We start from the raw sequence: 27472 nt of genomic DNA on the forward strand, positions 1-27472 counted from the left end.
CATGTCCATGTCGCCCAGTTTATACCACTAAGCTAGTCCCAATTGCCTGCACTTGGCCCATATCCCTCTATACCCATCTTACCCATGTAACTGTCCAAATGCTTTTTAAAAGACAAAATTGTACCCGCCTCTACTACTGCCTCTGGCAGCTCGTTCCAGACACTCACCACCCTTTGAGTGAAAAAATTGCCCCTCTGGACCCTTTTGTATCTCTCCCCTCTCACCTTAAATCTATGCCCCCTCGTTATAGACTCCTCTACCTTTGGGGAGTCTATAACGAGGGGGCAGTGACAAGGCTGCCACTGTATTGGTCCTCACTGTTTTTAGGCAAACCTGGCAGCTGCCTGAAATCAGAGTTGGATCAATTTAAACATCCAAAGAAGGATCCCACGACTCATCACTGATTCCCTAACCAGAGGAAATTGTCTTCCCTAAATCAGTCTTATCAAAACCCTTCAGAATTTTAAGAACTTCTATTAAATCTCCTCTTAATCTTCTCTGATCCCAGGGAACGAGTCCCAATATCCCAAATCTCTCTTCATAACTATGGTTTCTCATCCCTGGCATCAAGGTCCTGCAAACAGCAATGAAATAAATAACCAGATAATCTGCTTTGGTGGTGTGTTGGTTGAGGGATAAATGTTGGGCCAGGTGACCAAGAGAACACTCCTTCTTCTTCGAATACAAGCCATGAGATCTTTACCTCTATCTGAGCAGGCAGATAAGTGCCAGGCAATGACCATCTCCAACAAGAGAGAGTCTAACCACCTCCCCTTGACATTCAACGGCATTACCATTGCTGAATCCTCCACCATCAACATCCTGGGGGCCACCAATGACCAGAAACTTAACTGGACCAGCCATATAAATACTGTGGCTACGAGAGCAGGTCAGAGGCTGGGTATTCTGCGGCGAGTGACTCACCTCCTGACTCCCCAAAGCCTTTCCACCATCTACAAGTCAGGAGTGTGATGGAATACTCTCCACTTGCTTGGATGAGTGCAACTCTAACAACACTCAAATAATGAGGGGCATAGATAAGGTCGATAGTCAAAATCTTTTCCCAAAGGTAGGGGAGTCTATAACGAGGGGGCATAGATTTAGGTGAGAGGGGAGAGATACAAAAGGGTCCAGAGGGGAAATTTTTTCACTCAAAGGGTGGTGAGTGTCTGGAACAAGCTGCCGGAGGCAGTAGTGGAGGTGGGTACAATTTTGTCTTTTAAAAAGCATTTGGACAGTTACATGGGTAAGATGGGTATAGAGGGATATGGGCCAAGTGCAGGCAATTGGGACTAGCTTAGTGGTATAAACTGGGCGACATGGACATGTTGGGCCGAAGGGCCTGTTTCCATGTTGTAAACATCTATGATTCTAAGCTCGACACCATCCAAGATAAAGCAGCCCGCTTGATTGGCACCCCATCCACCACCCTAAACATTCACTCCCTTCACCACCGGCACACAGTGGCTGCAGTGTGTACCATCCACAGGATGCACTGCAGCAACTCGCCAAGGCTTCTCCGACAGCACCTCCCAAACCTGCGACCTCTACCACCTAGAAGGACAAGAGCAGCAGGCACATGGGAACAACACCACCTGCACGTTCCCCTCCAAGTCACACACCATCCCGACTTGGAAATATATCGTAAACAATTTTACAACACCAAGTTATAGTCCAGCAATTTTATTTTAAATTCACAAGCTTTCGGAGGCTTCCTCCTTCCTCAGGTGAACGTTGTTGGAAATGACGTTCCAACAACGTTCACCTGAGGAAGGAGGAAGCCTCCGAAAGCTTGTGAATTTAAAATAAAATTGCTGGACTATAACTTGGTGTTGTAAAATTGTTTACAATTGTCAACCCCAGTCCATCACCGGCATTTCCACATCATGGAAATATATCGCCGTTCCTTCATCGTTACTGGGTCAAAATCCTGGAACTCCCTAACAGCACTGTGGGAGAACCGTCACCGCACGGACTGCAGCGGTTCAAGAAGGCGGCTCACCACCACCTTCTCGAGGGCAATTAGGGATGGGCAATAAATGCCGGCCTCGCCAGTGACGCCCACATCCCATGAACGAATAAAAAAAAAGATGGGGCTTTGATTTAGCGCATCTCCTGAAAAAGCATCTCTGACAATGCAGTACCATTTCAAAATTGTACTGAAGTCTGTTTAGATTCTCTAGATTATGTGCTGAAGACCTCTAGTAGGGTTTGAACTCCACGACCTTCGGGCTCGGGTGAAAGTGCTACCATTGACCCAAGGCTGACACGTTTTTAGTTGATGTGTGATATGATCTGCAATATATACCTGTAAACTGCAGTTTTGAAACTCATTTTAATTATCCATTTTCTGTTACATAGTATTGGTAAGTGGCTTTTAACCATTATTTTGAGAACATCCCAAATCCTCCTTCCTTCAGAGTGAAAATGGTTTCCAGTAAAAAAAGGATTGTCAAAGTTGCTGCTAAATTTTTGTCTTCAGACTGTTTTTTCCTTTTATTCAGTGAGGAGAGTTCTTGAGGAAAGAATGTTGATACCGAGTTTTTAAAAAAACTGTTAAATGAGTGCAGGTGTTCCATTTAAGATGTGATCTGCTCAAACACCGATCTGTCAGGTTAAAACCATGTGATGTTCAGATGGGGGTTGATTATTTTAAAATTTGGCCAAAGTAATGGAGAATTAACTATCTGTTCAAGATGTGTAGATCATGACCAGACATAAAGATAATTTGATCATTTGTTCATTGTTTTCAGTTGGCTATGGTACTGTCCTAAGTTTTATTTTCTTTCAAATGTTTCAGCGTAGATTCAGGAAGATTAGGTCTCCTCGGTTACCCTTAACAACTTCTGAGAATCTTTATTGGTGTTTCTGGAATTGTTCAGAAAAACAATTCAAACTAGATTAAAATGTTCTGACGATAGGTCTTCGACCTCAAACGTTAACTCTGTTTCTTTCTCCACAGACGCTGCCTGACTTGCTGAGCTTCTCCAGCATTTTCAATTTTTATTTCAGATTTCCAGCATCTGCAGTATTTTGCTTTTGATAAAATGTTAGTTGATGCCCAATTTATACTGGCAGTTGGAGGTTTGAGTAAATCCAAGTTTGCCTAAACTTAAACCCCATTGTTAAATAATGCAGTCTAAATTGTTCTTGGTATAAAGTACACCCACCTCTTGGATTTCATGTCAGGACCAGTTTATAGGCAACGCACTTGTTGACTTTGCAACTGCATATGCCCATTGCATCCACTCTGTTATGCTTATGGTCCAGTTAAATATTAAAAGATGTGTGGGATATATTTGATTGTACATGCATGGATATAACATCTTGTACTGCAGCATGTACATGTTACATGCTGCTGTCTTGTTGAGAGACAGCTTCACTCAATTTTTATTTGCTCTCAAAATATGGGTGACATTAGCAAAACCGCAACATTGCTCATCCCTAGTTGTCCTGAAATTGTTTTTACAACTGAGTGTCCTGCTAGGCCACTTCAGTAGTCATTAAGTTTCATGAACGCAGTGTGGTGGGACTAGAGTCACATATGGGCTGGACCAGATGGGGGTAGTTGTTTTTATTTCCTAAAGGGCATTAGTGAACCAGTTAGACTTTTATGACAATCCAGTAGCTTCCATGGTAATGCAATTCAGTTTCACAACCTGCCACAGTGGGACCTCTTTTTCTGTTTTTGATACCATTTTGTCAGCATCAAACACTTTCTAGGTCACATAAAGCTGGCCCAGTACCAACTAAAGCTTCCTATAATCTGCCTAAACAATTGCCTTAACCATAGCTTCAGAACACTGCATCAGGATGAATTTTTCCACTTCCCAAACCAGCTATCCTTATGTGTTCACTGAGTGAGATTGCCAGTTTGTGCTGAACTGTGTGCAGTTTAGTCCTGCGGACCTATGCTCAGTGGGAACTAGGCTGAGATTGACCGAACCCAAAATCTATTTCAATTAATATCCTCACAGGCAGCAGAGAGAAGAAAAACTATGCAACATGTAATACTTAGTTGATTTGCCATAGGAACATACAGGACTTTTAAAAAAAATAATTACTGTCCATCAGTCCAGTTCCAGAGTTCATAAAATGTCATTCACTCTATCTTTCTTACCCCCTTTCAATCCCTTCTCAAATATCCATCCAGCTGTCTTAAACTTACTAACCCAATCTGCTTCTACTGGATGATACATTCCATCTGTTTACTACTATGAGTGCAATTCTGTCCCTCACAACTTTATAACCCAATTATAGTAGCAGAGAGACATTGGCTTCATTGTTACATGAGCTTCTTTTTGACACTGTGACCTGCACAACTTATTAATTTGGACAGCAGTAAACCAGATCCCACCTTATGTAGCATTCATGCTAATGTGGATGAATTACTAGAGTAAACTGATAGGGGACATGCAACCGGATTGCCTTAGGTCAGCTTATTTCTTCCTTCTCTCATACTTTCTACTAATTTGAATCTGGAACTTCTTATCGCTGATAAGGTATGTTGTTATACTGGTTGATAATACATTACCATTGTTAATTATAAATAAGAAAACTTCATAATTTATTTATTATTATTCAGAGTGTTCTGTACCACTCATTGAGCAGGAGTTTAAAATGATTTACAGTACAGATGTAATTAGTTGTAATTAAATGTTGCCATTGTGCACTTTTAGAATTAGCAGTGGCCGTACAGTAACTTCTGTTCTGAAGCATGCTCATTTTTCACAGTGTAATTATTCTATATGATTAAAGAAAGAATTGCAGTGAAGTGTCAATCTACCTTTCTGCTCGCACCATCTGCTGAGATATCGAATGAGACTGATTTTAAACTACTTGTGTATGCTAAACCATTATAACCATTCCACATCATAACTGTTCCTCCAGTTACCTCCAAATATTTTTTATTGTTTGAAAGGTACCTGGAATAAAAAGAAAATCTTGCCAAAGAACAGCAAATACTGGCATTCAAGAGTTGGGTCTTTTGACTCGTGAAAGATGACCATTATTCATTGCTCCCTCGTGACATATATTTATAAATGTATTTATGCTGTGGGAATGAATAGACCCTGGAATCCTAGAATGCCACATGTGGCTGCCAACTAATCAGTGATTTCCATGCATCTTATTTTTGCTATTGTCCAAAATTACAGAACCTAAAAATATTCATCCAAAAGATTAACTGATTTTTATAGAAACATAGTTTTTTTTGAAACTCTATATTCAATTCAAATTGTTGTCTTTTCCAATTGAATTTTATAACAAAGGTTAGAAATTTACAAAATATTGTTTTTTTTACCAGATTACACGATTTAACAAAAAATGTTTTGAAAGCCGTACAACAAATTCTAAATGCACACGAATATCTCTTATCTTTGAGATCCATAGAACCGTAGTAGTTTACAGTATAGAATGCCATTCGGCCTATCGTGTCCGTGCTGGCTTTTTGCTAGAGCAATCCAAAATGAATCCCGCTACCCTGTTGTTTCCCAATAGCCCTGTAAGTTCCTCTGCTTTAAATCTTTATCCATTTTTCCCTTATAAGAGGCAATGGTGTCTGATTCAACTCCCCATGTGGCAAAGATCCTGTTTAATGCCCTGTCCTGTGTAATGTAGTTAAAACGTTGCAGCTTTGAAAATGTGCAGATCAGTCACGACATTTGTTTCTGTGAGATTACAAAGTAAGCAGAACATCTTTGGAGAAAAGTGAAGTGGATATTTTAAAAATAATTTTGGTGCAGCAATGCTTGCAGGGTGATGCAATATCCAAAGCTTCCTTTTTTGCATTGGACACATACTCAGATTGTGACTATGTGGAAGAAATGTGATTTGGAGTATTTGACTCACTGAGAGTGACACATCTGTTGCTAACAAAACACCTCCTGAGTTTGGCAGTGCAATGTGTCTGTGCTTGCTGACAAGAGTCTGCAAGTTTAGCTGTTTAAGCTTAAGTCCAGTATAAACTGAGTATTGAGCATGAGTGTAAAAGTACGATCTTAATAAATTTCTCGTATGAGTTCAGGTTAATGTTTATCAAAAAAATCTATTCCTTAACTGATTTCTTTATAAATTCCAGCAGTTGTTCCAGCTACAAGTGCCCATTTATCTTGGAATTCAATTGCCATTACATGCTGGAAGGATTTTGTTGTAAAACATTTATTTATAAAAATTCCAACTTGGCTCATTTAGAAGATAATACTTTTAATGAAGCATGTCAGGATTCTGCTAAACTGCAATTGTTTGCCAATCTTGTGACAGTAAAATTACAAAATGTTATCTTGATTTTGGTCCTTTCTAACAATATAGTAACATTCAAAATATGTTTTTTTTTTAAAAAGTGAAAGCAGTTGTTGCTGTATCTTCACAATAGCAAAATGCAGTTATGTTGAATTTCAATCACTAAACATTAGCCAGGATTAAAACCTGTGCTTTTTCTGCCTCAGTGCCAGCAACTGCCACCTTGTGAAACATTGTTCCTTTGATCTTGTGACATAATGCCCATTAAGCTATAGAGGCATCTATAATAGTTTCTTTCAGCCTTGGTTACATCATTAAGCAAGGATGTCCGATGTAGATACTGGGAGAACTACGTGGCATGCATTTTCAGAAAAACAGTATTTTATACGTTTCTCCTGACTGCTGCAGCTGTAACAACTTATAATTTTGTGTTGCTCATGTAATGAAAAACGTCTTAGCGCTTTACAGGGTGGAGGGAAAAAAGTGGACACCAAGCAGGACAGAACAGAAATGGGTGGGGGGGATCGGGGCAGTTGGGAGAGGCCTTGTTGAAAGCTTGGATATAAAGAATGGTTTTTAGAAAGCTTGTAAACCAGGGATTGAGGTGACCAAGCAAAGAGATTTAGGAAGGCCGTCTCAAGAGGTCAAGGACACAATGGCTTAAAAAAAATGGCCACCGATGGTGTAGCAAGGGGAGCACAGAACAAAGAGTAGTCTTGTGTAAGAGAAGTGAAGGGTGCCTGTTGGGACAAAGATCTGAAGATCGCTGAAACAGGGTGGGGTGAGGTCATGCAAAAATTTGAAGACAGGCATCTTAAATCAATTTGCAGGGACACAGGGAGTCAGCGGAGCTTGGCAAGGATGGGGGAACATAGGAGTGTGGGAAAGGATGCAGGCCAAGGCATTCTGAGTTGTGGTTTGTGGACAATTGAGGCAGGGAAGGCATTGGAAAACTTGAGCCTCGAAGTGATAAAGGCATGGATTAAGATCAGTACTTAATCAATATTTTTCTTATCTCATCTTGACTGATGTAAATGCAAAACCCAAGGTTCAGAGAAAGGTACAGAAGAGTATATAAAACTAAGATGAAAGAAAGATAACAGAAAGGAACCTGAAAAGAAAGCTGGACCAAAAGTACGAAAGTGAGTTTAAAAGAAATTTAAAAAAATCTTATAACAAAAGGCAGTACTTACAAAAGTGGATTGCTAGTCTGATTTGTTAATTTATTGTAGCATGTTTCAGAAAAACACAGTAATTGAAATGTTATCACTGCATTTAAAGACAGTGTTTTTATTAGCTGAACACTAGCCTGGGTTTTCCACTGCTGCACTCAGCAGCCTGCAATTGTCCGCTAATTCATTTTAATAGGCGGAAAATTGTGGAATGGTTAGTGCACAAGTGGAAAACTCTGGCTCGAATGCTCAACCAGATGGGGTATTAGCCCAAGCATTTGTTCCTGTTAACACAACTTTCCTCAAAAAAAATCGCAAAACACAGAGGGAGATGTGACTTCTAGGAATCAACAACTGCCTCTCCTGAGCAATTGAGTATGAAGGTCGATTTGAAGGAATCAATCTGCCTATTATCAGTTCTTCAGTACAGCATGCTGGATATCCATTATTACACATCCTCCTTCACCACTCTCACCTCTTTTTCAAAATCATCCTCATCTACTCCCTCTGCAGGTGCATTCCTTGCTGAATTTGCTTCCATGTTGTACACCTTCAATCTCTACAATGAGACTCTCATCTTAAAGGATTTCAACCTCTCCCAAACCTCACGCTGCCCCACCACAGCTGATTTATTTGCCTACCTTACTTCCCTCAACCACGTCTTCCATGTTAATGCTGCCACACACACCCTGTCACTCCCTTCGCCCCTCCCTATCTCTCTAACCTCCTCCAGCCCTACAACTCTCCGATATCTCTGCGCTCCTCCAATTCTTGCCTCTTGCGCATCCCCGATTTTAATCGCCCCACCACTGGCGGCCATACCTTCAGCTGCCTAGGCCATAAGCTCTGGAATTCTGTCCCTAAACCTCTCCGCCTCTCTATCTCTCTCTCCTCCTTTAAGACGCTCCTTAAAACTTACTTCCTTGACCAAGCTTTTGGTCATCTGCCCTAATATCTCCTTATGTGGCTCAGTGTCAAATGTTGTTTGATAACTCTCCTGTGAAGCACCTTGGGATGTTTTACTACGATAAACGCATTGTTGTTGAGACCTCTGAGCTCCCAATCACTGACAAGACACTCATCACTTCTTTATCTCCTTTGTCATATTAATCCCTGTTCCTTACAACATCCTCATCATCAGCTGCCCTTAACAAAAAAAGGTCTCACTGCCGTGCACGCGCTCTCGCTCCTGCGGCCTGCTGCGTTCGCTCGCACTCCGCTGTGTTCTGTTCAATATTTATCCCTCATTCAAAATCACTAAACTGATTACCTGGTCATTTTCACATCGCTGTTTGTGGCACCTTGCTGTGCAGAAATTGGCAACCTAATTTCTTAAGTTACAACAGTGACTTCAGCGCTTTGGGACCCTGAGGTTACGAAAGGCGCTATATAAATGCAAGTCTTTCTTTTTATATACTCCACTGCTTCAGGCACCAACCTCCCTTTACTCTAGAATGTCTTGTTCATTGCTCCATCCCCTCCCCATTCATCACTAAAGTAATCTCTTCCATGAAGCCTGCTGCCTCTCTTGCAGTTACTGTTACACTCAACTTCCCTTTCTCAATCACATAGCACGTACCTCATCCCTGTCCTATTGCTTGATCCCTATATCTTTCAAAAACCTATTGCCTCTCTACTTTCAGCTCCATCTCTAATCTTCCCTTTCTTTCTAAAGTCCTGAAGCATGTTGCTTCACAACTATGTTCCCAAATCTCACCATTCCCTGTTCAAAGGCTTCTACCCAACCCACACTACCAAAACCACACTGGTCAAAGTCACCAATCATATCTTACATGGCTGTGACACATAACTGAGAGTTTATACCTATCAAGAAAGATTGAGCAGGCTGGGGCTCTTTTCTCTAGAAAAGAGAAGATTGCGGGGTGACCTGATAGAGGTCTTTAAAATTATGAAACGGTTTGATAGGGTAGACATAGAGAAGATGTTTCCACTTGCGGGAGAGACCAGAATTAGAGGCCATAAGTATAAGATAGCCACTAATAAATCCAATATTGAATTCAGGAGAAACTTCATTATTCAGAGAGTGGTTAGAATGTGGAACGCTATCACAAGGAGTAGATGAGGCGACTAGCATCGATGCATTTAAGGGGAGGCTAGATAAACACGAGGGCGAAAGGAATAGAAGTGCTGAAGACTTGTGCTTCAGATCTAGCCGTGCCTCTAGTCAAGCTGTTCCAGTACAGCTATAACACTGGCATCTATCTGACAAAGTGGAAAACTGCCAGGTTTGTCCTGTCCACCAAAAATAGGACAAATCCAATCTGGCCAATTACCGCCCCATCAGCCTACTCTCAATCATTAATAAAGTGGTGGAAGGTGTCGTCGACAGTGCTATCAAGCGGCACTTACTCACCAAAGACCTGCCCACCAATGCTCAGTTTGGGTTCTGCAAGGATCACTCAGCTCCAGACCTCAATACAGCCTTGGTCTAAACATGGACAAAAGAGCTGAATTCCAGAGGTGAGGTGAGAGTGACTGCCCTTGACATCAAGGCAGCATTTGACTGAGTGTGGCATCAAGGAGCCCTAGTAAAGTTGAAGTCAATGGGAATCAGGGGGAAAACTCTCCATTGGCTGGAGTCATACCTAGCACAAAGGAAGATGGAGGTCAATCATTTCAGCCCCAGGACATCACTGCAGGAGTTCCTCAGGCAGTGTCCCAGGCCCAACCATCTTTAGATGCTTCATCAATGACCTTACCTCCATCATTAGGTGAGAAATGGGGATGTTTGCTGATGATTGCACAGTGTTCAGTTCCATTCACAACTCCTCAGTTAATGAAGCAGTCCGTGCCCGCATGCAGCAAGACCTGGACAGCATTCAGGCTTGGGCTGATAAGTGGCAAGTAACATTCTTGCCAGACAAGTGCCAGGCAATGACCATCTCCAACAAGAGAGAGTCCAACCACCTCCCCTTGTTATTCAACGGCAATACCATTGCCGAATCCCCCACCATCAACATCCTGGGGGTCACCATTGACCAGAAACTTAACTGGATCAGCCACATAAATATTGTGGCTACAGAAGCAGGTCAAAGGCTGGGTATTCTGCAGCGAGTGACTCGCCTTCTGACTCTCCCCAAAGCCTTTCCACCATCTACAAGGCACAAGTCAGGAGTGTGAGGGAATACTCTCCACTTGTCTGGATGAGTGCAGCTCCAACAACACTCAAGAAGCTCGACACCATCCAGGACAAAGCAGCTCGCTTGATTGGCACCCCATCCACCACCTTAAACACTCACTCCCTCCACCACCGATGCACCGTGGATGCAGTGTGTACCATCTACAAGATGCACTGCAGACACTCGCCAAGGCTTCCTCGACAGCACCTCCCAAACTCATGACCTCTACCACCTAGAAGGTCAAGGGCAGCAAATGCATGGGAACACCACCACCTGCACGTCCCCCTCCAAATCACACACCATCCTAACGTGGAAATATATCGTCGCTGGGTCAAAATCCTGGAACTCCCTACCTAACAGCACTGTGGGAGTACCTTCACCACACGGACTGCAGCGGTTCAAGGAGGTGACTCACCACCACCTTCACGAGGGCAATTAGGGATGGGCAATAAATGCTGGCCTTGCCAATGATGCCCACATCCCATGAATGAATATAAAAAAAATTGCTGATGGGGTTAGATGAAGTAGGGAGGGAGGAGGTTCGTGTGGAGCATAAACACCAGCATGGACCTGTTGGGCTGAATGGCCTGCTTTTATGCTGTACATTCTATGTAATGACTCCATTTCACTGCCCTTCCTTGACCTTTCTGCTGCCTTCAAAACTGTTAACCAGGCCATCCTCTTCTGCAGTCCACAGCAGTGGCATTGGTTGATCCTGGTTCCACTCCTACCTGTTACACCACAGACATTGCATCACTTCAAATGGTTTCTCCTCTTATACCCACATAGTCACCCCTGATGTTCCCCAGGGTTCTACCCATGGCCCCTTTCCTCTTAACAGAAATCTAGAAGCAAGAAGTTAGCTTTCACATGTATGCTGATGATACCCAACTCTCCTTGCCACCTGCCCCGTCAAATGCATAATGTTAAGACATTTCCTTACCCTCAATATCGGAAAAACTGGTTCCCAAAAACACACATGCACCTCCAGCCTCCCGGACTCCATCTTTCTCCCAGGCTCCCACTTCTGGCATAGCCAAACTCTGCCTCCTCCCCATATCTGATCTCTCACCAAGGTCATTTGCTTCCACCTCCACCACATCTCACATCTCCACTCCTACCTCTCTCCCCATCACTTTCTGCTTTCTGCCTGCATTCTCAGGAAAAAAAATTACCAGTTGGGAGCAGATCTCTGGGCATTCATGTAAGAAAGACTTGCATTTATATAGCACCTTTCATGTCCTCCAGAAATCCCAAAGTGCTTCACTGCTAATTAATTACTTTTGAAGAGTTATCACTATTGCTATGTAGGCTATAATTAACATGTAACTAACTTGGCACAGCAAGGTCCCACAAACAGCAATGAGATGCATGACCATTGAGCGATGAATGTTAGCTTGGACACCGGGAGAACTCGCTGCTCATTGAAAAAGTGTGGAGATACCGGTGATGGACTGGGGTTGACAATTGTAAACAATTTTACAACACCAAGTTATAGTCCAGCAATTTTATTTTAAATTCACAAGCTTTCGGAGGTGTTATAAATGCGATTTCATTTCGAGGATTTCATTTTCACATCGTTCACCTGACGAAGGAGGAAGCCTCCGAAAGCTTGTGAATTTAAAATAAAATTGCTGGACTATAACTTGGTGTTGTAAAATTGTTTACCATTGAAAAAGTGCCATGGGATCTTGACATTCACTTGAACAGTTTAACGGCTCATCTGAAACATGGCACCTCCAAAAATGCAGAACCTCTGAGTACTGCGCTGTGTTAGCCCTACATTTTGTGCTCAAGTCTGTCGTGGGATTTGAATGACGATGATGGCGACGTGCATTTATATAGAGCCTTTAGCATAGAAAAGTGTTCCAAGATGCTTCACAGAAGTGTAATCAGACAAAATACTAAGCCAAAGAATGAAACATTAGGAGGGATGACTAAAATCTTAGTCAAAGAGGTGGATTTCAAAAAGGGTCTTCAAGGAGGAGAGGGTGGTGGGGTTTAGGGAGTGAATTCCAGACCATTTGGCAGTTAGTTAATTCCATGTTAATTATTTTGCATACTTAGGTTTATCACTTCATTGACTTACATTATGTTTCAGTAATTCATCATTCAAAAATGTATAGCTTGCTGCATGTCAATATCTACTATCAGAGCTACTCCTTGCAAAAATCCCAAATCTCAAAACAACTAGTGGGAGATTCAGATCCAAGTCTTTTTTCCCCCCACTGTTCTGCACAGCATGAAACTAATTTCTCCCTTCTGTGTGTGCCCTCGATTCAAGTGGAGACTTTGTCAAAAGAAAGAACTTGCATTCATATAACACCTCAGATAGCCTCCAGAAATGCCACAACACTTCACAGCCAATTAAATGCTTTTGAACTGTAGTCATTTTTATTATGTAGAGAACTAATCTTCAGAAATAGTCAATTCCACCCAATTTTGCTCCCATTCTACATTTCTTAACTAAATCATAATGGGAAGCACAGAAAAATGACTAAAATAAACACTGAAACTTGAAAAAAAGCATCTACTTGTATCTATAATATAGAAAAAGTATGTATATTGTGCATTTCCTGTCTGTCACACTTCATGGGTCATATTCAAATTTCTGGATCATTGATTTTTTAAAAAATAAAGAAACAAAGCTATTCATTCACCACATGAGCCAGTATGACTGTAAGCTCTGAATGAGCTTACCAACCACAATCAAGCAGGGTGGCCTGAAGCTTGAGCAATTAAACTTTAACCACACCCAGTGTTTGCTTAGCAGCAATTAGACTTTATAGTCTTAAAGGGACACAGCATCATTTAAGCAACAGAATGATGTATTGTGCATTACAGTGTGTCATCTGGCTTACTGTGAACAACATCACGATTGGAAAAATAGCCTGGAGAGATTACAAGATTGTAAAGGAAAGGTTTCAGGCAACATTTATATACTACTGCCTTATAATCTCCAGGTGTCAATAATTCTTTTAATGACTTTACTGAATTAAATCTTTCTATATACTATTATTCATTCTCGGGATGTGGGCGTTTATTGCCCTTGAGAAGGTGGCAGGGAGTCGCTTTCTTGAAGAGAATTCTTTAATACAACTGAGTGGCTTGCTAGGCTACTTCAGAGGGCAGTTAAGAATCAAACACTGTGTGGGACTGGAGTCACATATAGGTCAGACTGGGTAAGGATGACAGGTTTCATTCCCTAAAGTACATTAGTAAACTTGTTGGATTTTTACAACAATTTCATGGTCACTTTTACTGATACCAGCTTTTTTTTAATCTACAGATTTTTTAAAACTGAATTCAGATTCTCAAACTGCCATGGTGGGATTTGATCTCGCGTTCTCTGCATTATTAGTCCAGGCCTCTGGATTTCTAGTCCAGTAAGATAACCATTATAATGCTGTACCCGTTCTTTCCATATACTGCTACCTGCTTTGCCTCTTTAATATTTTTAATGTTCGATAAAATATTAATTTTTCTTAGAACTGTCTTCTTAGAAAGTTGTATGTTGAATATAAATTAGGATAACATAGAAGTACACTGTCAACCTTTTGTGGACCAGCAAAACAGTTATTGAAGTTCATCACATCAAAGTTTAAGTACCTCTCCTGATTTTAATTGTGTATCAGCTGGCATCAAAACACTAAGTTTGTTTATAATTAGATTAGACTGTATAGAAAATACCTTGGTTAAATAATGCAACTAGCATTCTCACAATAAACAGATTAATGTTAAACTGATTATGAATTATTCTGAAATCTTTCTGCTGTTTTGTTTCAGAGTCCACTTGTTTCGAGATGATTCTTTATAGATGAACATCCAGCAGAGGCCTGGTGACAGAGGCAGGGGCAAGTATGCACTTACTCAAAATGAGTAAATCTCGGATCTTCCAGATCTGCGGCATCATGGTCTCTGTTTTCATGATTCTACTGATCATATTTTATTGGGATGATGTTGGAACACCCCATTTCTACTTGCACACTGCTATCACAAGAATTCAGGCCACACATCTTCCTACCATGACAAACCAAAATCATGACCATCCAAATTCCAAAAAGGCAATAGAAGAAAAAATGCCCAGTTCCAAAGTTGATATTATTCAGGATGATCTTGAATTAACATATGTAGAAAATACAAAGGGATACCAAGAAAGAGGTTCCCGTGAGATGGAGCAAACCTTCAATGCAATATCTCCATCCAGTCTTGAGGAGCAGCTCCAAGGCTTTGACTTGGGAATCAATTCTGCAAAAACTAAAACTGCGTTAGAAAGGATACAGAATGAAAGGAAACAAACAATTAAAGATATTTGTGCAGACTCCAGTTTCATGTTCTCAGGGAAAAATAGGAATTTTGAAGATATTCCAAATAAAGAATTGGACCATCTAATTGTGGATGACCGGCATGGGATTATTTACTGCTATGTTCCCAAAGTGGCCTGCACTAATTGGAAACGGATCATGATTCTATTGAGCGAAAGTCTTTTAAAGCAAGGCACTCCATATCGTGATCCGCTTGAGATCCCCAGGGATCTTGTGCATAACTCCAGCAGCCATCTCACCTTCAACAAGTTCTGGAAGCGCTATGGAAAATTCTCAAAACACCTCATGAAGATCAAACTGAAAAAATACACCAAATTTCTCTTTGTACGTGATCCTTTTGTAAGACTAATTTCTGCATTTCGCAGCAAGTTTGTGATTCAGAATGAAGATTTTTACAAGCGCTTTGCAATCCCAATGCTCCAACTGTATGCTAATTACTCTAAGCCGCCACCATCTGTCAGTGAGGCATTCTCTGCAGGAATCAAGCCCACCTTTATTAACTTCATTCAGTATTTGTTGGACCCTCGGACTGAGAAGGATATGCCTTTTAATGAACACTGGCGACAGGTATATAGGCTGTGTCACCCATGTCAAATAAATTATGACTTTATTGGAAAACTAGAAAGTTTGGATGAGGATGCCAGTTACTTACTTAAATTGCTGAACGTGGAAAAGCTTGTTCAGTTTCCACCCAGTTTGCGGAACCGAACAGTTACCAGCTGGGAAGAGGACTGGTTTGCAAGAATTCCGGTGGCTTGGAGGAGAAAGCTGTATGAACTTTACAAGCCTGATTTCGTTGTCTTTGGTTATCCCAAACCGACAAATTTATTATTTGACTGATCTCACTAAAAGCCTTAAAGAAAATGAGTATGCAGTTAATGCCTCATATGCAACTCCTTGATAGACCTCATCTTGCCAAAAACAAGTTGGAAGTACAGTGAAGATGTCACAATATATTGATTACATCATCAATATGTAAAATTCTTTCCCTCACCCCATGTAATAATCTCAAACCGCAAAAATAATATTTTTATATTGGCCAGTAAAGGAGTTAGAGCAGGTGGCCTTGTCAATGGATAGACTTGATAACCAGCTAGAAATCAGTCTGATAATCCAGTCTCTGAATTTTATATTCCATATATGCTAAACTACTAGGCAGTGGAATACAGTCACTGGTATTTTAACAATAAGATGTTCCTTACTGTGATATAATTATGATATTTTGGGCTATTGAATGTTGATAAGAACTCCATAGCAATCAGTGAAAAATCTGAAGCAATTTTACTTACTTGTTTTCCTTGAAGTCAAAACAAGAACTGTATAGTATTAGGTTGTTTGAATCAGTATCAGGGTTGATACTGGGAGAAAGGGCTTGGCTTCATCAATACCTGATAACTGCTGTGATACCAATTTTAAGTATAATTTCCTTCTACTTTATACAGGCTTTAAAAATCCAGGCTTGGGATCACCCATTCATTTGACTTACCTTGCTCTTTCCTTCGTACTCTTTTCAATCTTGATGGTGTCCTGCACAATAGGTCTTGGCCCTTCACCTAGGTTTCTCATTTTTTATAAAAATAGCCTAATATTGCACACATCTTATGATTTCCATAATGCAATCTGGTATAGCAACTTCAAAGTCATCTCTCGTGAGAAAGTTGAGTCAATTATGAAGATTTCTTACTTGAATAAAAATATCCCTCTGAACACATGCTAGAGTGCAATATTGGGTTAATTATATCGTAACCCTACTATTACTACAGGCAAATTATAACTTTAATTTCATTTTATTTCTACTAAACATAAGGGCTACAACCAATGCCGTTTGTAGTCATTTTGCTTGGAAAAATGTCAGAATGCAAAGTTGTGTGCCTTGTATTACCCCACTGCAGCAAATGTGTTTTGCACATAATTCAGGAAGTGTCAAATTTCAGATAGTAAGTTGAGCTACTGACCCTGTCAATAAAGCCACATAGAAATGTGTCAAAATATTGACTAATGGTAAATATTATACAAATATATATTTTATACATTTATGGGATAAAGCAATAGATTTTGTTTTGAGAATTACAGAAGTATCTTGTTTATCAATTTAGGGGATTTTTGCACACTTAGTTTTACAAGAAGGAAAAGCTAGTGGAGTATTTTCTGTACTAAGTAATCCACTTTCCTTTTTCAAAAAAAATCCTGCTACTTTTTTAGGATATGTCTGAAACAAGGATAATTTTAACTTTATGGAAATCTGATATTTTGGATCTCTGTTCCACTCCTTTTACCTACATTATGACCACTTTGATTTTAATGGGGTCTGACTGGCCCTTTGGAACAGACTGGAGAAAATTAGAAATGTCCATCTGTGGAAAAGTTTTTGCTAGCTTTGAAGCATTAGCTGCCATTAAATCAGTGGAGCTCTTCCAGGATGCACACATTAAAATTCAGATTATCTGCAACACTTCTTATTAGGGTTCACTGCAAAAAGCAGTTTCTACAAGCAAACCTGCATCTCCTATGATCTGAAACTTCGTATGTGTGTTGTGTATTGGACAGTGTGTTACAGTACTAACAATTTTCAATTTTGTTTGACTGTATTAAGGACTTACATCCCAAAGCACCTCAAAGTCAACAAAGTGTAGTCACTGTTTTGTAGGCAAACACACACTGCAATGTCTCACAAACAGGTGAATGACTAGTTAATCTGCTTTTAGTGGTATTGGTTGTGGGATGAATCTTGGCCAAGACACCAGGAAGAGTACTTTCTTTGGAAAAAGTGCTATAGGATCTTTTATGTGCACCCAAACAGATAAATGTCTAATCCAAAGGACATTACCTCTGGCAATGTTGCATTCCCTCAGTACTGCACTCAAATCTCAGTTTAGATTATATGTTCAAATCCTGGGTGGGGTATGAGCCCATAACCTGCTGACTCAGAAGCGAGAAGGCTAACACTGAGCCAAGCTTATACTTCAAGCACTGGAGACCCACGCAGGTTGCTCACCATTCACTCCCACATTATCAGAATATATGATTAAAACTAATAGCCTAATCTATTTACAAGTGAGATATTTACACACAAGTTGAAAAATACAGCAAGATATATTACACATACCTATAAACAACAGATTGAATCAGTGCACAAGGATTTGAATGTCTTCTCCAGAGTGCAATTCTCACACAGTCTGATGATCTGCAAGACTTTCGGAAGTGGGGCGGAGCAGGTTATTTAGACTTTTTGTTATGTTTGTACACTGGTGAGGTGATGGCCCTGCCCTCTGAGTCCAATTGTCAAGTACAGAAATTAAAATAGAAGTGAAAGCTGGATTCTGAACTTGAGCACTGAGGTAAGGATGACTAGTAATGCAGTGCCTTTATGCCAAAAGAAGCCTTTCATGTCACGGGTGTTAAACTTGTGATAAAAATCGCCTTCCTTTTGAGATGATCGCCTGTCCCCCAGGGGTCCGCTCAGATAATAAATTGGTCTATAAATTTGTACTCTTTGACACCAGTCAGCAAAAAAAAAGCCATTCTGTCTGATTGGAATCCACAAATAAACTACCCATTATTCTTTAAAGGATCAATAATGTCATAATGTTGAACTGAGAAGAAGCTTACTATGCAATCAAAGTCTGCATATGTTTAACATTTCAAAGAAACAAGGGAATTCTGATGTAATTGACTCATGGATGCAGCAAGCAACATCACATGGGGAATCTGTTGAGGTCAAATGGCCCCCTATAGAAATATGAGTGCCTCCATATTACCTTTCTTACCACAAAGACATAAAAAACATTTTCAGAACATAACTAACTGAAAGCCATTTTAAATTTACAACATATTGGCCTAAAACTCCATATGGCAGAGGCACGATGGTCCGAATGGCTGCCTTCTGTGCTGTATCATTCTGTGATGATGGGAATTTTAGACATGATGTGGAGATGCCGGTGATGGACTGGGGTGGACAAATGTAAGGAATCTTACAACACCAGGTTATAGTCCAACAATTCTATTTTAAAATCGATTTTAAAATAAAATTGTTGGACCATAACCTGGTGTTGTAAGATTCCGGGAATTTTAGAGTTTGAAGCAAGACTGAACCCTGCTTCTAACACAGTATGCAGTCTGCTGCATAATTTTGGCTAGGCTGGGAAGGGAGATCTAAAATTGTGGTCCACTTGAGATTGAATATATGGTGTTAACATTAGGATATCTCCAGATTACTGTTTTTTTTAAAAAGAGGGGTGTTTTGTACAGAAAGAAACCCCCACTGCCACCCTCCCTTTTATATCTATTGTTTCAAAACTGCAATCAATATTTTTCTTAATATGTTCCTTAAATTCAAAATACGTCTGCTCTATTGACTACTGATCCCAATAAGTTGGCAATAGAGAAAGTGATCTTATGAAAAAGTCTCCTCCAAACCCATTTTGCTCTTAAAAAATAAATTAGTTAAATGGGCTCGACATAATAATTAAATATGCTGCATATACAGCGGTTGTTTCTGTGCTAACAATTGTCGGTTATGCCATTGCATGTTCTTGACATGTTCACCACCTTACCTATATTACCAACTGCTGTGCACTAATCTCCAATCAAGAAGGCAGGTGGGCAAGTTGTTCCATACCTTTGCCCAGGAGATGTGTGAGTGCAGCAAACATAAACATTTTGTATTTATACTCTTTCCTCTCTGTTTCTTCCCTTTCTCCTCTCTCCTCGCCTCAGTAACTTGTCTTTACCTTCAACCTTTCCCAAACAAAACTTTGAATAAAATTCGGCATGACAAGATCATATTTATAAGCCTGCTTGTGTGACCTTTTCTTCTTGGGCTTTCTGCCTATTTTGAATCATTTCCACAACTTTTTATGAATACTTTGTTTTAGAGAGGTAGGAATTTGAGTTTGCTAGATTTTAATAGAATATCTATTTAAGATTTTTACAGCCCTATTTTAACAGGGTTTGAAGTTATTCAGGTGGTTAGTGATAAAACGCATGTAATCTAAAACATTATGCAATCGGGTCACTTTGTCTAATTTTTAATCTTTACTGCAGTGTGGTAATACTCACTACCATTTAAAAACAAGAAATGTGAGAAAGCTTTGCAGCCAGCTTCGGAAGGTTTATAGGTGTTTTGTCGAGGATTGTTTAAAACAACTACAAAATAATAAGCAATGTCTACTTCTGTCTATTAATCAATGCTCTAACCTGCCTATAATTAAGGATGTTCCTGTATCAGAATATGTAAAGTCCTTTAAATTGTTATTTACTTCCTGGTAAAAAGAACAACATTACTTTTAATAAGGTTTGTTAAATTGAATGTTTTCAGAAAGATGTCCAGATAAATGGTATTTCATAGCATTGTGATTAATGGTTTTTAACACTTTTAATTATTATTGTGCTAATGGCATCCCATACTACCATACACAAGACTAGAAATCTGAGTTCACAGTTATGTTGCACATTAATATAGTCTTACTTTGACTTCACACACTTGTTGGAAGTGTTGATATGAACTGATATAAGTGAAAGTTGGGATAAATATTTTGTAATTGGTTCAGAGACCAGATGCGAATTTTATTTTTAATATATAAAATGTCTGAGAATTTGTGCACTTTGGCCTTAGAAGGCACACTTCTGCTGCCAGGTCAGTGCATGCTACTTTTCTTAGTATGATGAGAAGTTCCATCAGATCTCCTGTTTAAGAACATACAAAGAAGGGAATAGTCTTAGACATTTCTGCAAATTGAACTTTATAGAAATGTATTTGAAGCACCAAAATGTTAATGCTCATGTCATAAAATTGTATGTTATTTTGGGACTTCACTTCATTGTGCTCCTTAAAACATATACCGTACATTATTTATTCAGTTCCGATCTCCAAAGTAAAGTGGTGACATCCAGGTGAGTGGCCACAAATGGACTGGGCAACAGCTATAATGGAGCTTTTGGAACAAAGGGGGAATGCATTATGTTAGTCTGGTTTTTTAAACTGGTATTTATAAATTTTCTAGATGAGTAGATTAGATGAGGGATTGACTGACTTCCTTCGGCTTTTACTCAAAAGATACCAAAACTGCTGAAAGCAGTCTTTTTATTTTGAGGGTTTTGCATTTCTATAAAAGCTGGCAAAAAGTGAAGAATGTTTGCTTTTCTTAGCTGTGTATAGGAGAAGTTTAAGTTTTTGAAAATTTGCTTTTCTGTTTTTTTTGTAGTAAATTGTGCAATAAAACTCCTCAGGCTTAATTATGTAAAATTGGCTTCTGTGTGATGGATAACGTCAGCTGCATCCTGCTAAGGTGCAGGATGTGAACATGGTAAAAATACAACATTAAATATAACTGGACATTTAGAACTTTTGTTTCTGTTGCAAATTGTACTGTATAAAATCAGATTATCTGACATGATCACTAATGTTCTTTAAAAAAAAATCCCTGTTTATTCACCCAAAAGCAATTGTATCTGCAATCCATCACCGATCAAGGATATCAGTTATCTACTGATTGTTTAACCTTATTTGATAGTGAACACAGCGAACTCTAAGGATATTACACATACATCCACCCACCCTATTCCACAAAGATCTAAATATACCCTGAGCCTATTCTGACCATTACAGCAAATTGCATAGAATTTTTTAATTGAGTTGTGTGCAAACTTCTTTCTAACTTGTGTATGACATTTACTTTTGACCACCTTGACACCGTATCATTGTTTTGGGTAACTGCCAGTTACAAATGTGGTACAAGTTAATTTTAATCCCTTTGCACATTCAGTGGATAGAACTTATCTCTCTTCTTTCTACCCCTCCCACCATGTATTGTGAATGAAAAGAACATCCCTCGTGCTTATTGCAAAATTCTTGTAATAGGTCAAAGTTCTGTTTCAAATCCAAAAAAATTAGTGCAAAATTAATATGGGTTTTTTGGTGCAAGAAAGAACAAACTTGCATTTATATAGCATATTTCATATGTTTATATCCTGAGGATGTCCCAAAGCACTTTACAGCTTATGAAGTACTTTTTGAACTGCAGTCACTGTTGTAATGTAGGGAAACAGGGCAGTCAATTTACACACAGCAAGGTCCCACAAACATCAATGACATAAATAACTAGATAATCTGTTTTAGTGATGTTGGTCAAGGGGTAAATGTTGACCAGAATACCATGAGAATCCCCTGTTCTTTGAATAGTGCCATGGGATCTTTTGCATCCACTTAAGAGGGCAGACAGGGCCTCGGTTTAACATCTCATCCAAAAGGCTTAACTTTGCTGTTGAAGGGAAATTGGCACAATGCTACATGAATTGCAGGCTATTTGTACACCTGGCTAAGCAGAGATTCCAGGTACATTCCTCCAATTGCAAGAAAATACATTTTCTTTTAAGTGGGGCCACAGGAAAGCTTTAGAGGAATACGAAGAGAGCGATGGAACTGAAAGCCATTTCTGAACCGGAAGATCATAAAACAATTTTGATATTAGTAATAATTTATCATTACTACTAATATGATAACTATATTTATTTAGAGCTTTTAATGTCAAAAAGTGCTTCACAGGCAAAATGGAAGGCAAGCATTGGTAGGAGACACGCCTGAAAGTAAGGTCGAAACGATAGGTTTTGAGACTTTTAAAGATAGGGGGATAAGTAACAAAATAGAGGAGTTCCAGAGAGTAGGGCTGATATGGCCAAAAGTTTTGCCACCAATGGTGGAGTAAAAGGAGGGATGCAAAGGAAGCCTGGTTGGAGGATTGAAGGTCATGGGCTTGGGATGTCAAGTTAGAGGAGGTTGTAGAAGTAGGGTGGAGCAAGACCATGGAGAGATTTGTAAACAATGAGGATTTTTTTATTTGGTTTATTGTGGGACAGCAAGTGAATGGAGTTCAGCAAGGGAAAGGGTGATAGATGAATGGGTATGATCGTTGATGCCTGATGCTGTGGTTCTTTGCTTTAACTTCACGGGAAAAAAATATTTTAAAAAATAGTTCAGGAGACTATTGAGCCACATCTCGTGCTTGTACAATTAACGTTGTTTCATGTGGGGAATTCACAAAGAAGGGAAATCATGCAACTTAAGTGCATGCTTTGAGGCAACCTGCAAAGTACACTATTCTAGTGTTGAAAGGAACAGAGTATTTAAGCAAATGGTAGTCAACAACTACATTAATGACAAAAGGTCAGGGACACAAGCATCTGCTTAAAAATCTAAAACTCCACAATTCTGACTCGATCCTGCCTTAAGACCATCAATTCTATTTATTTACATATTTTTAACTTGCCTTTGTATTCAAGTACTGAATCTGACCTTACAAAAGCAGTGCATCAAATACACAGGAATATGCTCTATCAGACTCTGTGCTGTTTATTAACAATCCTTCAATCTAATTGGTTAAGGAGATACACAGTTGCTTGCCCTATTCACGCAGGTCCCAGATGGCCTCGTATAGTTTCCATCTCTCACTTACAGCAACTTCCACTGCAAAATAGAAAGTATTTTGTAAAATGAGAAGACTAATGTCTGATCTCAATCCTGTGGATCTCCACATTGGTGGCCTGTGCCCTTTGTGGTATTCTGCCTTTCTCTTTCACCAGAGCCCTGAAACACTGGTGCTTATTCCACTTTGCCAAGTTTTCATTCTTCCCCTTCCAAGTCACACAATCTCTGGAGCTTGTATATTTTTCTCATCCTGCCACCCATTGTTTTACACCATTATCAGTTCTGACTGATGAGAAATCTTCTCCCTGCAAAAATACAACATTTTATGATCTGTGTCATTATTAAGTCTTCAGGTTTCCACCCTATTCTCCACCCAATCAACTTAACAACTCAAACTTTTTCTTGTGTATGTGGTCCACTTCCCCCCCCCACCCTCGCTCTGTTCCTTTTTATAAGCTGTTCATCTGTAATACCTACGTAAAACATCGGTATTTTCTATTCCTTAGAGCTGCTGTCTGATTGCTGAGCGTTTCCAGCATTTTCTGCACAATAGGTCTTGTTTATTTGTAGACTGCACAGGATTTGCGGTGCTCAAGGGGTTTCTTAGAATAACAAAAGAAAAAGGTCGATTGCGACAAGCAATGAAAAGTTTTCCCGTTTAGGAAAGCTACCTCACAGTAGTTCATGTTTGCCACTACTATGAGCATGTATAATACCCAAGGTCAGAACAGCACAGTATCGCATACTTTTCCAATGATGCCCGAAGAGTTCAAAGTTCAAACTCAAAACATTACAGATTTTTCATGCAAGTCTATCAGGGTTGGGAATTTTAAGTAATGCCATTCAGTGCTGTGCACTTGTTAGTGCTGGCATTATACCAAGATAGTAACTTATTTGGTTTGTAACACTTAACAGATGTTAGCTCTCAGGAGACCTAATCTACTTTATTGACCGTAGACATTTCAGTGAGTCCTGGTTTTCCAAAATTAAAAAAAAAGAAATTTCAGAACAGCAGACCACTAACCTCTCTGGTTCCCAGCAATTATCGTCACAAGAAACAAGGAGGCATCGAACACTGACGTTTCTAATCTTAATTAAGCAATAAATTGGAATTCCAGTCTGTACAAAGTAGTAAATGCACCAAACAGCTCCTGCATGTTGATAAACATTGAGATATTTAATTATGCATAAGCATTTTTTTTTAAACCCACATGCACCTCTGGAATTTCCAAACTTTGTTCATTTTGTATACTTACAACATGCTCTCAATGGGGGAGAGTGGAACTGGAGTACACAATTTCTATCACTCACCTGTGGCAGGAGATGAGAGTCTCTCCGTTGAAATTCTCAGAAAGCAATCAAAACAGGCGCAGGGAATTTCCTCCTGGCTGGTCCCACTCCCCTCTAACTTTGCTGGAAGTGGAGCAAGCTACATTTCTGTTGGATTTAGGTTGGCAGGGCAGGACCGGCCATGATGAAACTTCAGCAGGGAATGGCTGAGACTGAAGATAGACAACTCCTCGAGTGGCAGCGAGGCAGGTAGGGTGGTGCAGGGTGGGAGTTAAGAGTACGGGCTACGGAGGAGTGCATACGTGAACCACATGTACAAAGTACTTTTCCCCTGGGTTCCCAGCAGCAGTGCCTGGGGGATGAATCGTTAATTCTGGGAGACTCCTGGACAATCCGAGAGGCTTGGCAACAGGGTTGGAGGTGACATTCTGACCATATGACATCTGATCACGTGACATTTGATCACATGACTTTTACAAATGTTACTGCATTTACCTTCTAAAAGTTGGGTCCCCTGTAGTTCAATATCTTTGCTTGTGGTTTCACGCCATCAGCTATTGTCAACAAGTTCCAAGAACCAAGCGGCAACCAGTGAGTACTCGAAGAGGAGAAACCAAGGTTGGGGAAGAGAGGAAACTGAGGAATCCCCCCCCGAAGGCCGAGACCTCCGCCCCAAAGGCCGAGACCTCCGTCCCGAATGCCGAGACGCCCCAAATGCCAAGCTCGCCAAATGCCGAGACTCCCCGATTGCCAAGACTCCCCAAATGCCAACAACCTCGATTCCTGACTCTCCAGCTTCCTCTCGACTGTACTCCATGTGGTCGCGGCTCTGCGGGTGTGGCAGGAAATTTAAATTGCCGATCTCCCGTGCTGCTTGGAGGCAGGGGGAGGAACCTCCATTCCGGTATACTCCCGGTCACTCCAGGAGGGTTGGGAACCCTGGTTGGCAACCCTAGTGGGACTCCCAGGAGGTAGTAATCTCACACCACTTCGATTTGACACCACATTGAGTGTAAATCCAGTGCAGTGTCGTACCTATTTTGCAAAGCACTTAAGGGGTCTGTTGGATCCCCTGGACAATTATAAACCTACATGATCTTAACTTAAATGTTTGGACAACAGAAATTGTCCTCTCCCTGTGCTCTAAACATTTCAATGTCTAACTTTTGAGAGAGAACTCTGTCCCTGCACATATCCATGCATACATAGAGCTCTCAACTAAACAGGATAGTTAAAGTTCTAGCCAGACAGAAGTTAAGCAACGGAAAAAGGGTTCTGCCTGGCTGGAGCCCAAACCGCATCTACTGATTTCACACTGCAATCTAAGAATTGCCAGGAGCATTGGAATGATTTGATATAAAAGGTCTAAATCTCGATCTCTGTCTACACCAGTTTATCTGCTGAGTTCGCTGCAAGACAGTCAAGTCCGAGTATGTCCTCACTTGATGTCTTTCAGAGAGGGTTATTAGATTGCAATGAGGAATAGAAACCTCTTCTTTTCCCCGTTTTCTAACCCAGGGATCTGGAAACCAATTGAAATGTTTCTGCCACCACCATTGCTGAAACCAGGAATCAAACCTGCGAGTTTCCTAATCTGTATGTCTTGGTATCACATCAAAGATATGTCTATTACCCTCATTTGGACCAGGGTTTAAGGGTATCTGTTATACTCTCAGTATGAGATGGGGCTCAGGATGAGTACTGGGAAAGGAGAGGAAAGACAGAGGTCTCTTCTTGAGAATCCGAGCCACAGATTAAGAAATTTGTTCATGGAGGAGACTTCAGGGAAGCTTGACCTTTGGATGAAAAACCCAAAAGCAGAAAATGTTGTAAGATCTTACAGAAGGAGCTCGAGGACCAGATCAGAATCTGCATTTTTGAAATTAACATGGAGCAGAACAAATCTAAATTAGGCATATGGCTTTTGTGAGCAGATTGGAACTGAAGCATAGTTATAGTATTAAAAATATCAATTTAATGACTTTTCTTTTTATCAGTGTGAAGGCCTGAAACATTGATAGTTGAAGAAGAAAAGGTTAAGTGAATATATGGTTTAAAGCTTGTCCAGCTGGGGAATAGATTAAAGTTAAATTAAAATGCATTGAAAGAGGAAAAAAAGATAATAATTAATTGAGGTGTGATCAAGATGAAAAGATATACTTAAAAAAATTATGACTGGCAAAAGTATAGGAGCGGATCTACCAATAGGAAAGTTAGGAGGTTTTTAAATCCAGAAGGCAAGAAATGAAACACATGAAAGGAAATGTTATGTATTCAGTCTCTTCATAGGTTAGATCAAATAATTAATTGTGGTGGTATAATTTGATCCAAGATTGATATTTTTTCATCTCACTGATTTGAATAAGGCAAGTTAAAATGTAAATATAGAATTAATGAGGTTTTAAAGGATCATTGAACTCAAAGTGCCTCAAAGGAATTTTAAAATGAATAACTAGATTAAATGTGAACATGAGTGGTGGCAGAGTACATTAAAACACCATTGTGTGGTGCCACAGAGATTTTCATTCATGATCGTCCACATACTGAGTTATTGATCTAAGCTACATTGTTGTGAGGAAGTGTCATAATTTTCCCACAGTGAAGAAGGGGAAATTAAACATTCACCCTGAGGCCTCTGACCTATTCATTGGAGCAATGCCAGATGCCTGGGAGTAGGTTGACTGTCTTTTTTGTGGCTGGGGATGATTTATATTACAGATAAACTCAATTGGGTGAGAAAATAGTGGGTTTTTTAGCAAGGACATGTACCCTTTTTTGTCTTTAAACTTATTTTCTTTCCCCTTGATCTTCATCTCCCTGGCCGTGCACTGACTGTAACTCAAAGGCCAGATGGGCACCCTGACCCCAGGCTTTTGTTAGTGT

At 40.0% G+C, this 27472-nt stretch overlaps 1 protein-coding gene across 2 annotated transcripts in view; it reads left to right on the forward strand.

Annotated features, from left to right (window-relative positions):
* Positions 1-21220, forward strand: part of LOC137340606 (carbohydrate sulfotransferase 12-like) — a 36972-nt gene extending 15752 nt beyond the window's left edge. The window contains exons 2-3 of one of the 2 annotated variants that reach the window (XM_068003165.1): positions 13842-13938; positions 14339-21220. In XM_068003165.1, the coding sequence (XP_067859266.1) occupies positions 14413-15717 (1305 nt within the window). In that variant the 5' untranslated portion in view covers positions 13842-13938; positions 14339-14412 and the 3' untranslated portion in view covers positions 15718-21220. The remainder of the gene's footprint in view (positions 1-13841; positions 13939-14338) is intronic. The other variant, XM_068003166.1, reaches the window with a different exon arrangement.
* The last annotated feature ends 6252 nt before the right edge of the window (positions 21221-27472 follow it).

Source organism: Heptranchias perlo, chromosome 22 (assembly GCF_035084215.1).
Source record: "Heptranchias perlo isolate sHepPer1 chromosome 22, sHepPer1.hap1, whole genome shotgun sequence".
Classification (NCBI taxonomy): domain Eukaryota; kingdom Metazoa; phylum Chordata; class Chondrichthyes; order Hexanchiformes; family Hexanchidae; genus Heptranchias; species Heptranchias perlo.